We start from the raw sequence: 13,793 nt of genomic DNA on the forward strand, positions 1-13,793 counted from the left end.
TAGATTAACTTCTTTTTGAGTTTTATGATAAGATGAGCAACCGCAGCTGAACAAAATCCCGGGTAAAACATTATATGATACTATGTAAGTCAACATAATGTAGAAAAAGAGAAAACTTTCAAAATTTTAGAATCAAGAGCACACTGAATAATTCACTGAAAATTTATGTACAATCTGCTTTGACATGGCCAAAACAAGTGACTTGAGTATTAATGATATATTTGTGCCAGTTCAAGTACGCGACACTTTTACAGGCATGGTCTACAAATTACAACATCAGGTTGCTAACAGTACGCTTCCGAAATAGGGTCATCAAGTAGATGAAATCAATAAAAGTAAATAACAGTGCATTCGTGCAGATGTCTTCTAGTGTTATTGGTAGGGTTTATGCCTCAGTATTACAATGAGTACAGTCTTTAAAATATTTTGCAAAGTGGCATCGCGTCCACGTTACACATCAGATCCGAATTCGGCATAATTGTATTAGAATTCTGGTTGTGCACCAAGAAAGTAAAGAGATAAGAAAACTGATTACCATATATTTTATTGTCTTGTCCCACAAACATAGGTGGATTGAAGTCATCACCCTCAACATCAGTGCTTGCTAGTCATTAACTCCACCCTCTCTACTTCCGTGATGTTATGCTCATCTATGCTTATTTTTGGATAGGCATCATTGCCAAGGTTTAACATGATAATTTTGAAGAAATTGAGCGTTGGGTAGATAATTATAAATTAATTAATGTATTTTTAATATCCCAGTGAGCAGAAAAATTCAATTTTCTGACGTTTCGTGACTCAGTGTAAGCCACTTCTTCAGAGACCAAGTGACCAAATCAAAAATAATCTAAGTTTAAATAGTACAATGGAACAACAAGAATACATATTATACATCACACGATGCTCTGTGTTTCACATACTATTTGAAAACACTGTTTCTATAAATACATATTAAAAGTTACAAATTGTGGACTGTGTGTAAGACATCGATACAGTAACCTGATTAAGTATAGTATAAAGTTTAGGTTGCCATTCAAATTATAGGCATTAGCAAGGGTATTATACAGAAAATTAGTAGGGAAAGCATAGATATATATGAGGTATAGATAAGCTTACTATCGGTGAACTAAAATCAGAGGTATGTCAAAATAGAGAAGAAAGCCGATAAGGAATAAACAGGAAGAAACTCACATTAACTTGGTGCTGATATTATTTTGTGATATCTTAAGTGGTTGACGGGTTACAGGTTTCACAGATGCAAGGCCGATGTTAGTAGGCGGTCGATTGTGAGGTTCTCTTTACTTTTTAGACTAGCCGTGAACATGCCTTGGCGACCGAGTTAGGTTGAGCAGCATCGACAGGTCCAGTGAGTCACCTGTCTACTTCAAGCAAACTGTCAAGGAAGGAATACTGCTGCAACGTAGGAGAGTAATGTAAACTGGACTCAGAGTCTAATTCAGTCTATGCAAATAAAAGGCCTATAATGCCTGAGGGGAGCGCAGATGTGGCCGATTTTGCCAGAACATTGCAAGCGAGGGCTTGATCTAGAAGTCTTACATACGTACGTGATTCATCTGCTATGTGTATTTCAGAGAGAGGACTGTTCTGAATTAATGCTTACTTGATGAAGAAGACGTTTACCTGGGTTTCTGATCTGTGTTTCTCAATTTCGACTGTAGCAACTGTCTTGAAGGTCGTATTCACGTGTGCCTTGGGCAGGAACTACATTACATGTGGACTAAGTGAATTTTATCGGGTGTTTGAAGTAGAGAATAAAATTGGGCCTAAGCCCTCCTTTCCAAAAGGGTTCTAGTCCCAAGGTATGGCATCAGGAACTATGCTCAATGTGTGGGTCGGTCTTAAGTATTTCGCTTGTGAAATTTCGTTGTATTCCTTCTAAATTAGGTATATTGGCTAGGCGTAAGTTGGAAAGTAAGAACGAACTGTAATCAACGATAGGTCTTATACATATCTTGTAAAGAATGATTTTCTGTTCATTTTGAAGAAAAGGACGAAGAATGAGGCCAAGCGATTTAGATTTTTTGGTTGAGTTGTGTTCAGAGGTGTTAAGACCGTGTGGGTGACGTACACCTAGGTTGGTTACCGGTGTGAGTTTAGGCAGTGTGTTATCGTTGGGTGTTAGTTTTGTCTTAAGAAGCGTGCCTCCAATGTATAGCCAGTCGTATTTCTCTGTATCGGGCTCCAACCTCCATCGCTTGCCCCAGTTGTCTACCTTGTTCAGTTCACGTTGTATTGCTTGCATAGTACTCTGTACATCGCAAATGTTAGTTTTATAGATAACTTATGAGTCATCAGCGTAAAGGTAGTTCTTAGTGTCAAGGTAGGTCTTACTTCCATAGGACTCTCTGAATGACGTTAGTTTTCTTGTGTAAGCTCCCGGAAATCCAAGCTGATTTGGTACACAGGTATTTTTAGGCTCTCTTATAACACCTGATGCTTGTTTCGACTATGTCCATCTTAATTCGGTAAGAATAATGAATATTTTTTATCTCATAATGTGTGTGGACAGTTGCACATGATATTCAGAAGCTGTACCTATTAAGGACACTATTGCCGATTCAGAGACTTTACTTTCAAACAGAAACAAATCACGATAAACTGACACACTTTAACTCTTTTTACGTTAAATTCGTAGTGCAGTGAAAGGCAATGTTATATACATTGCAACCTAAATCGTTTACAGCACGACTCTTTGAGTTCCTGGGAAATTCACGGATTCGTCATCTTCTTCAATGAAAGTGGGCCGACTTACGGATGCGATATTCGCATTCAAACTACCTAGCGACTCGGTACATACTATTTTGAACATCATGATTTATTACCCCAACCTTCCAAAGCTTCATTCGTCATGCTCCTATGTAATATAACACTGACTAAAACGAAACTAAGGACGACAAGAGCAGTGGTCGGCTAAAGGTCGCTTTACGGAAAGTAACCTATTCCCTATCATCAGTATAGAGATGTGGAGATTATTACGTTATTGATTGAGATCAAGAACCGATTGATGTTAGACCGCTATTAAAAGCCTGAAAACACTGGAAAGACATTTCGTCCTATTGTGGGACTCAACATTGCGTATCCGCGATCCCACTCGCGAGGTTAAAACTCAGGGCCTTCAGTCTCAGTTCAATAGAAGATGGTCGAGCAATTTTGTGGATTGGTTGAAGCTAGACATTTACACAGTTAGATGCCAGCTCATTGGTCTAGTAGGTTGAGCGTTTGCGCGCAAGACTGAATTCCTTATCACTTTTCTGCTGAAAAATGAGCCACACCATCTCCATAATAGTTAGCGATGAGGAATAAACTTCGCCGATATTCCGTATCACGCCTAAAACGACCTAATCTGAAAGTATCATGTGGTTCCTAGAACACTGAAATAAATACTGCGTGTGAAAAACTTTTTTAGCTCATTAATTTTTTTTTATTTCGTTAGCCATGTTCTATAATCATCCAACTAAACTTCAGGTTTTCATTCTTTATAAAGCGAAAAAACAAAACATTTATCTTTTACAATTTGTTCAGAAACCGTTTTTTTTAAATGGCGAAAAAAGCCAAGCACTTCAATGAGCTTTCCAGTGGATTTACATCTTGCATTATATTCCGAGAGGAAAATTTAATCAACTATAACTGTTTTTCTCCTCTGTTGCATAGTGTATAAACGCTTATAATAATAATATATTTCCGCATGAGCAGGTACACGCCATTTTTACAGACATAATCTATAAATTACAACATTTGTTGGCTCACAGCATGCTTCCCACCTTATTAAGTTTATAGTTGTTATAAAGTAGACTCATAGAGCGCTTGCTGTAAACCACGACCTTGAGGAGACGCGCACGTCAAGTTTGTTCCAGACATCAGAAGTTCCATAGCTGTGCCCTCAGAGCAAAATTCTGAAGAAAGAAAGAGAAACAGAAGAGCAGCAATGCACTTGGATATGAACGCAAAACGTTGCTTAACATTGTGTAACAGAACAGACAGAGGTATAATAAATTAGATTAAATTCATATTATCTTTTGTTGGAGTGAAATGAAGTTCAAGTACACTTTCACATGCATACACATTTTCATCCTTTTTGTAGGAAAATTAAGAGAGGGTTTTAAAAAGCGAAAATAAATCCGTTGAACTGAAGTTTTTGTCGTGCCTTTTTTATCACTAATGAAATGTGACTCCCTTTGGTAAAAAATCAAAACCAGACGCGTTTTGACATAGCAACCTGACGGAACAGTGCTGGTTACTGGCAAGATCTTAATGTTTAAATGTTAGCCGGCCGCGTTTTGGCACAATCAAAGTTCAGACCGATGAAGGTTAACTGTTACAACAGAAAGTTCTTTAGATAGACGACTCTGTAGGTCTTCAATTTTAAGGTTGACCTTATCGGCTTTACCGGACAAAAAACGGGGCCGGAGGCGCCCATTCAAACATCCGCATTAGATCAGGAGGTTTGAATGAAAATCAATTCAGGGTGTTTTCAAGTGTGTTTAAAATGATTTTGAGATGTTTTCTGGAGGCTTATTTAGGCGACATGGAGCGAACGTGGCAATTTGACGTGAAGTTCTATAAATTACATGCTCAATATTTATATCTTGTCAAAATCCGTGTCTTCGTCTAATTTTCAAGGTTTTCAAACTTCCTTTTATCATGTTTATTATCATAACCAAACACTGAAACAACGGGAGCACTTCGTTAATCAAACTCGCTTGCGAGTTGTGCTGGAATTTTCACCGCGCTATTACATCTAGGCACTAAACAACTAGCTGTGATTTATCATGAATGAATATTGGAGCTAACTAATCGGCCACTCAATTTAAATCGATGCAGCATTGAGACAATCTGTTTTCATACACTATATCCTCCTATAGACGTGTAGAAATTATGGTCCACTTCGATATTAGTACTGCTCTTATAGTGGACTCAATCCTAAAATTGTAGTTTTGTCATGACATAAATGGCTAATCTATAAGATCTTACGTGGAGATCACATCAGTAGCTACCCCGAATCATCGTATCGCACCAGTCATCAATATCTGGTGAAGAACATATTTAGGCTGGAAATAGAACAATATCTTTAATACGGATGCAAGTTATTTTATATATATATGTGTTGCGGGAGAACTGAAGACATTTGGCTGATTGAAACCTTTATATTGAATCTTATTAATTTCACGGTGTTTTGGGATGTATTTGTTTTACTTAACCTTTGGACTTGTTTGTTTATATTATTTTCGGAAATTTCGGGTTGTCTTTGGTTTGGTATTTGGGTGTTTTGCTCCGGGAACCTACAAAATTGAAGAAGGACGTTTAATCGACTATTAGTGAATTGCGGATAAATTTGGTATCTGAATTGGAGTTTTGGTTCTGTTGTCAATTTGCGTTCGTAATTTGCAAGTAGATCGATAGTCCGTACTTCAATAACTGGAACGAGCAAAACTTGGACGCAGCAGTATGACCATGCCTGCATGGTCGAGCCATGCTATCCAATAATTTCTATCTAACTGAATTCATTGTACACGCCTTCTCAATCTTTGTGTTTTTCTCCGCCTTAAGTATTGAATATCTACTTTCCCAGTTGACTCGTGTTCAGCTTGGAGGACTTTGTGGTTAAGGTCCACTGCCACAAAAGCTTTCTTCCAGAAATCCTCTCAGTACTAGCAGCCTCGCATGATTTGGAAACGTATATATGTGTGATGATTTTCATCTGTTATGTCCCGACTATTCACCCAATCAATACCCGATCACCTGAATGACAAAATGTATCGCAAAGCTTAATTGCAACACCCTTGTATTCGTAATGGTGTCTTTGAACGTTGTACTGAATCGCTCCATTTACGACACTGCAACATAACGGATAAACGAAAGCATAATCGTTGCCTCGAAAATTTATATGTTGTTAAATGAGGAGTGAACAAAACGGTGAAATCTCGATACAAGTTAGTCAGTGTATATAAATATGGAAAGCTAAAATATTTAGACATGGTCACTCGTTGGAAGAACTTAACTATACACTTTTCATCAACGATTTAGATGATTTCATCTAAAATTAAAGTCACAACTCACAGCACGAAGGTGAGCAGATATGACGGATTTTCAAACACGTTCAACTAAACATTTCCAAAAATGATCCTGTAGTCAAACAGTGAAGATTCTGTTGCAAGTTATCAGTCATATGTTACGAAGTTTAATAAAGTCAGTGACTTTTATTTATATTATGGTCATTGCCCAAATAATCCTAACTGTGTAAAATTTTCTGAACTTTGGATAGACATTTCCAACTTTAATTCTTGACTCATTAAGTAACTTTGAACATTGAGTTGAAAAGTAACGTGAAACTCAATGCTGATTAGTTAATAAGATTCGGTAGAACTAATGAATAAACAAAGGTTTAGATTGAAAACTCATTGTCACACAAGGGTTTGGCTGGTTTGGTTTCACTACTTGGTTAACTCAGAAAAACAATATACAAATGACGGAAGTCGACTGTACAACGCTCAAACAGTCACAAATCAGAAGAAAGAAGAAGTAGGAGAAGCGATTGTTGGGTAAAAGTCAAAAACGTACAGAAAAACATGTGTATTTATGGTTAGTAGAGTTGAATATAACCTCCGTATAACTCAGCCAAACCTTAAGGAGACAATTTATACTACAGTCTTGACGTAGCATGCCAAGTTCCAGTAAGTTTTATCAGGCTCTGATTGGACCGATACTCTTCGACTCCTCTGGAGCCTCTGAATGTTTCATTGTGTTTCTAGGAAGCTCCCCAACTTATGCAAACATTTTGTGTTGTAAATTAATCTTTTGTGATAATATAATACGGTTCTATCCAGTTCACTTAATATTCAAGCCATTAACTGCTTTTTTGTTCAAATCTTCCGTCAACCAAAATGGTATAAATTATTTTAATACTTCATATTTTACTTAGAACTGGAGGGAAATGGCCGACTGGCTATTTAGCACCTTGGCCGTAAACGAACGCAGACAGAGCTTCGCATAGCTTCATACTGATGAAAGATAAATATAACACTGAAATAAAGCGTGAAGATTTGAATCTGTCTTCCATCCAAGTTGGGCACATGTGACTGATCATTACAAATCACTAGAAACAGTACTGTGTGTCAGTGTCCAGCACGAATAGCGTGAATAATTCACTTGATCAAATTAACTTCTTTAAACGTATCCACGATTTCACAGAAAATATTCATATCCTGCAAAATGGTAAGAGACTTGTTCCAAAACTTGTTTGAGGTTTAGAAATTGTATGTTCTCATCCCTGCTCAAGGGATTAAACTTAAGACCTATTTTGAAAATACAATGAATTAGTGTAGAATGACAAAACACCATATTACTAGTGATAACCTGCTTCTTGACAGAGTACCTGAGAATTTTAATACTAAACCACACCTTATAAGGAATCATTTGAGGATAGATCACACGAAAGTACATAAGGACCTCCAATTATTTGGAGTCTGTAAATTACGGCATCTGATCCTTTTAAAATAATTTCGGTACCCACGTCAATTCTCGTGGCACTGAGAGAAACAACTCCGAATTTCATTGTTTGTTTCTGAACCAAGCTTCGTACTCACTGTTGATCATGATGAGCTCTCTTTTTTATGATCTTTGTAACCTTGAAATCTAAATCAGTAGTATAATAAATCAATCTTAGCTAGTCCTCACTAGTCATATGCATTAAGTGAAGGTGGATGCTGTCAAGATCTGAATTAATAGGTCGTTCATCTCAGGAGTTTTATACTCAAATGCTCGTAGTATTAGAAATAAATTTTCTGGACAAGGGGTACTGATGAAGGAATTCGAGAAAGTCAGCGTAGCTATGACCAAGACTCGATTAGTCCATGGCTTTGACGCCACTCCAGAGTTATCCGGATACCTAAGATATAATATTGATAAATGCATTAAAGATCTGGTCGTCATATATATGTAGCTAATAATATGAACATCCGTTCCTATGTTTGTGGATCTCATGATAGGGGAACCTCTGAATTCATCTGCTGTGTGCTCACCATTGAATGTTGTACAATTATAATTGGTGTTATCTATCTTAGCCAAATCTGCTTAGCCGATGACTTTATTTTAAAGCGCATTAAGCTAAGTAAAAATAATAGATGCCTGATATTAAGAGGTTTCAATGCATTTGATATTACTTGGATATAGATGGACACCGTAGAATCTGTAAGCTCTTTCAATAATAGGCTCCTTATGACGGTGATGGAGCATGCTTTAGTACAACATGTACCCCGATCCATACTTTTTGGTTCAAAACAGGGAACTCCTTCGCTCGACTTATTAATCGATCATGTGACCGCGTATAATGTATATCTAAATAATCACCCAACTTTGGCAAATAACGATTATTCTACTTTGTCATCCATGTCTACAGCTCGTAACGTAATATGTGATCTGGGTAAACCCCGCTCAATTTTATAGAGAAAACATACCAGCCATTCAGAAGTGCGTTGCAGCAACAGACTGTTCAACAAATAATAGGTCATCACTTTAAGAAACATGGTCTACATTTAAAGATATGCTTCATTTAGTCACGTCCTCGTATTTACCATGGTAAGTTACAAGTAAATGGAATGACTGTTCGCCACGAATTTCGTTAAACGTAGGAAGAAGCATTGGATTATGTTCGCATATTAGGGCTTCGAGCAGCATAGAAACATTCCTGGTCGAGCTAGAAAGGCCTGCAAAGCATTAGTACGTAAGGGTAGACATTTACATGAAAAATAATTGGTTTTGAATTGTGAGAATAGTCCAAAAACGTTGTTCTAGCGTATGAAGATGTGAACTGAGAGAAGTAATGGGATCTCGCAAGTTTAGGTACAAGAAAGCTCGTTGATACTAGAAAGAAATGATGTTGCAAAAGCTGAAGCCTGATTAGAAAATTTTAGTAAAGTGTTTCCCATAGAAGATAGTGAAAAACCAATAATTAATCGTGATAATGGCAACTTGTTGATGAAGTCTGTGGTTATAGATAAAGGAACTTTCATATGATTACTCCAACATCTCATACTAGAAAGGTTTAGTGGTCCTGACCACATTTGTCCTAGAATAATGAAACCTTGATGGGCTTAATTGCTGAAACTCTCACCATATTGTTGGATATATCTTCGAGGCTATCCAAACTGCCAAGAGACTGGGTTGACATAATTATCAGTCTGGTTCATAAAGCGGGGGTAGGGACTTAGTAACTATCTACCCGTTAGTCGAACAAATGTAGTTGTCAAATTGATGTAAAAAATTATTCAGATGGTTACTTTAAACTATATGGAAGGACATAATCTTTTATCCAAGAGAAACGTGCCTTTTGCAAAGACCCATCACGCTTGACAAATCTGCTCATTGCATGAGACAATTTTGTTGTGGCGAAATTTAGAAATGTTCCGGTGGATGAAGTCGTCATATTTCAAAGCAAAGCCTTTGACAAGGTATCTTACATGGGTCTTAAACTAAAACTTGTAAGTTTCGCGATCCACTATTAAATCATAAACTGGTAAGTGACTTTTTCGACTATAGAAACCAGAGACTTCGGGGAAGCGTGACTTTGTCACCGTAGGAATCTGTAAAGTGTGGAGTTTCTCAAGGTGAAATTCTCAGCCCTATTCTTTTTTAAATTTGTGTCAATGACTTATCAACGGCAGCAAAGTCATCCGTTCCACTCTCTGCAGGTGACATATAGATTTGGAGAGAAATGCATAGTATTTCAGGTAGAATGACGCTAGAAGATAACCCAACTACACTGGTTACGTGGATATGTAGGTGGTTATTAGAAGTTATCTCTATCAAGATTGTGATGATGCAAACAAATAACTGGGACGATTCATATCAACACTAAATATATGGAGTTGCGTCACTTAAAGTAATGGGCAGTAAAGATCTAGGAGCAGCAACATCGAAAACTTGAGTGACTGAATGGCTACCGCTGACAAAAGCTTCAGGGCTTTATAAGGTAGTTGTAAGCCACAACAGTACCTGGCGGAAGAAATATCTAAGGTATTACACTCAACATTTGTGAGGCTGCATTTGGAATATCGGACTCAAGCACCGAATCATTGTTTTAGGTATTGGGCAAGAATGCTAGAATGAACTCAATGAAAAGGGGTTAAAAGGTTTAAAGTTTTTTCTGACTTACCTTATAAAGAAAGACTGAAACGCATCAGCCTAATTCCGTTATAAAACTGCTGGCTACGGAGTGGTCTAATATTGGCTTATCGTGAAGTGAACGATGATTTTGGTAGTAATATATACAATTTTTCCTTTGAATCCAGAAATGATCATCTGAGAGGACATCGTATGAAAGTTAAAAAAACAGATCAAATGTTTTACACCTGTAGTTTCTTTTCTCACTGAGTAGTGAACGACTGGAACTCACCATCAAAACACATGGTTTCGGTGCCTTCTCTTGATGCCTTGAAAGCAAAAACGGACATGCACAGCACTAAAACTTTCAAGGACTGTTAAAGGTCAATAAAACTTTAACTCTTACCAGTTACGGAACTCAAATTCAAACCTTATGAAGAGAGCTTCAAATCACTTAACCGTTACCCATTAGAGTATAAGCGTCTTAGAGGTGGCCTTATGGCTTACAATATTTTTAACACCTCGGGATATCTCTTCAGACACCTTCTTAAGCTCAGTCCCAATACAAACCTAAGGGGTAACATCCAGAAATTGGAGACACAACATAGCAGAACGGACTATAGACACAATTTCTACTCATTAAGAGTTGTCAAATGCCAGAATTCGCTGCCAACTGGACTAGTCCAAGCGACTTTTTAGGAGTCTTTTAAGAGGAAACTTGACCTATTCCTAAGAACTAAGGATAACATCTCATTATGATTTACCAATTTTTTTCCTCTATTATCGTTAATGTACCTAGGTTCATGCCTGAAATTATTGGTGATCCGTTGTTACTAGACACGGAAGTCCTTTAAGCGGAAGCTTCTTCTATTCCGTCCACAACCATTTGAACTATTTGAAGACTGAAGTATGAGAACTAGGATTGGTTTAACATTTGAACATGACGATTGTTTCTCTAGGTCATCACCTTGACACGGATTTAACATGAATGTGGACTTATAAAATTTTAAGGATTCGGACGTCCACTTTTATGGAGGGCAGTAGAAGATGTTGAAATGCATATATTTCAACTATGTTTGTTTTTGGGAAATATAGGTAATCGTTACTCTCAGCCAACCTCATTTGGCAATTACAGCGCTTTTAATAAATGTGGGAGACCAGATACATTTGATGACCTTCAATAACCCAAGTTTATTTAAATATAATGAAGTTAATCCTCACATTTCAATAAATTAAGTTTCTGTTAGGTCAGCTCAAGAAATATTGTCATCCTGTGTAGATTATTCTCGAGTAACGTGGTTACATCCCTTAAAAAATGTTCGCAACCACTCTATGGTCATGGTTTTGATCAGTTAACGGGTAATAAATTTGGTCAGGTAATTCTCCTTTTTCTGTTGAATACTAGTTGTTGCGTATACGTCAGTGATTACTGTGATAAAAGTTACATCAATAATATGTGGTTCATACATGTATTCGTCACTCAAACTCAGTCATTCTCCTCCTCTTTCTCTGGCTAAGAGTTCTCGAAAAACATGGCTTATTAACAAAACTTTGATGAGTCTGTCGTTGAGTAATTAAAACCATCAACATTGCAAGGGAAAATTAACTCAGGATATATGTTAGTGCTGAAATCATGTGTTCGGCTATTTGCACTGATGTAATACTTGATTGAAGTATCTAGAAATAAAGTGGTTGGAAGTCAGATCTGATTAGTTCCTGTTCTATACTGTTGAAGATGTATTATAAAACATCCAGATGCTTTGTTTGTTCTAACGATATTGATTGTGTATATATGTATCTATAGAGAAAAATAAGCTTATTCATCTCAACTTGACTCCCAACTGTTAGGCCAGTTTGTATAATGTTCTTTAGTGGGAAAAAACCAGGGTCCTGACAAAAAAGTAGAGGGTTTTATTTGTCATTCACTTATATTCTGTAATCGGTGCTAGAAATTCGAGCTTACAAAACAGTATAAGTGCATTCCTACAACTGCATTTCGGTGCTCTTAAATTCCAAAATATGTCTCCAACAAAACTTGAGGATTCCTTCCCATGGACATGTGATATATTTTCAGAGGTCTGTGCTTAGGACTCAAATGCGGTTATCCAATTGACCCTAGATAACCATGGTTGTGAAGAAAAGTAGTTTATCCCTTAAGTACCGGGATACTCGGTGTAAATTGGTCAGTCACACATGTTCAAGGATATTTGTAATTCCAACGGCAGAAATAACTTCTGATAGTGAATACATTCAGCTCTGCTATCTGAATGACAACATGAAGATTTAGAAGTATTAAAATAAAAGCCGTTATAAACGGTTTCCTTGACTCCAAGTTTGGTGAATACATTGAGCTACCAAATGTTGTCTAATCTCACTCGGGAACTCAGACTCGAATGTCGTGTCCAAATCGATTCATTTCATATTTTTACCAAGCTCCACAATGCTTGTATTGAAAAACCAAATATTAGCGACAAATAAGTGGGAAAATTTTGATAAACTACAAGTCAATTTTCAATTGCATCTATGTACGTTGACATATCAGGCACTGCAACTAGTCAGTTTTTTTAGCATATGTACATCTGTGCGGATTACCTCGGTACTGCCGCATTCAAAAGTTTTTAGTAGTGACTGTGGCTAGCAGCGAAGCGTTTGAAGTGAAATATACTGTCTGGATCTTGGTGTAGACATAAGTTGTGGGGTACAGATGCAATAACCTGAGGAGTTTCAAGTTAGACGAAATTCACATCTAAGACTTCAATAGTAACCGTGGTCCATCCGTACTATGATCTAAAATACATTCAATTATCGAATCTTACTATGGAGTAAGTCCATCCATTGTTAGAGTAGTAACGTTGAATCGTCACGTTTACTACTGTATCCCCGTTGTTCATACCTGTGACTCTTGTTTTTGACTTCTCCCTAGAAAAGTGTCACATGAGGTAGTCAACTTTTACAAGTTTATAGTTTCCTACCCAGTGTTTCGTCAGTAAGTCCAGCCTAGATAGCTGTACGTTTAATTATAAAGCTTTAAAAAGCAGAATTTTTGGATACTTAATACTCTTACCTCCAATATTATTTCATTTTAGTTTTATGAAAACCTATGTGTTACGGGATACAGCCTACAAGTAGGCGACCTCAATTTCACTAGCAAAACCTCGAAGAATGATGTCTATGGGTTTTTCTTTCTTTCCGAAAATAAATTAAAGTACGTCTTTTGATAACTTTTGAACGATCTGTGTAAATATCACTAATCCATTTCCAGTAATGGTAATTAGCACTGTAGATTTAACCCTCAAAACTTCATTTTAAAGTGTGTGCTAGTTAAGAGTTTATTCAATTTATTAAAGTTCAGAACAATTGTGAAGGTTCTCTTCATGAGGAGCGCAACTGACAGTCCTTGCTTAGTTAGTATCTTACATCTTTCAATAATTTCTGGAAAATGCAGACTTTGTGCATTTGTGCTTTCTCATTTGTAAGTTACAACACCTGACTATAATTTATCGACAATGTCCCAAATTACTGAAGAAACCACTTCTGAAGAGCGTTAAGCACCTGTGAGAGATAAACCGATTGAATTGTATATTTTGTTCCAATTCTTTACAACAAAGAAGATAATCTTCATAAAAGCAAACAGTTTTGATGAAATATACCATAAGGTTTGTTACGGAAACCTG

At 36.9% G+C, this 13,793-nt stretch overlaps 1 protein-coding gene across 1 annotated transcript in view; it reads left to right on the forward strand.

The window, feature by feature from the left end:
* The first annotated feature begins 11,065 nt into the window (after positions 1-11,065).
* MS3_00007543 (uncharacterized protein) overlaps positions 11,066-13,793 on the forward strand; it is a 93,089-nt gene continuing 90,361 nt past the window's right edge. Inside the window, exons 1-4 of the mRNA XM_051215834.1 lie at positions 11,066-11,214; positions 11,255-11,328; positions 11,367-11,495; positions 13,206-13,324. Coding sequence (XP_051066376.1) covers positions 11,175-11,214; positions 11,255-11,328; positions 11,367-11,495; positions 13,206-13,324 — 362 coding nt within the window. The 5' untranslated portion in view covers positions 11,066-11,174. The remainder of the gene's footprint in view (positions 11,215-11,254; positions 11,329-11,366; positions 11,496-13,205; positions 13,325-13,793) is intronic.

The sequence above is a fragment of the Schistosoma haematobium genome, chromosome 4 (genome assembly GCF_000699445.3).
Source record: "Schistosoma haematobium chromosome 4, whole genome shotgun sequence".
NCBI classification, from domain to species: Eukaryota; Metazoa; Platyhelminthes; class Trematoda; order Strigeidida; family Schistosomatidae; genus Schistosoma; species Schistosoma haematobium.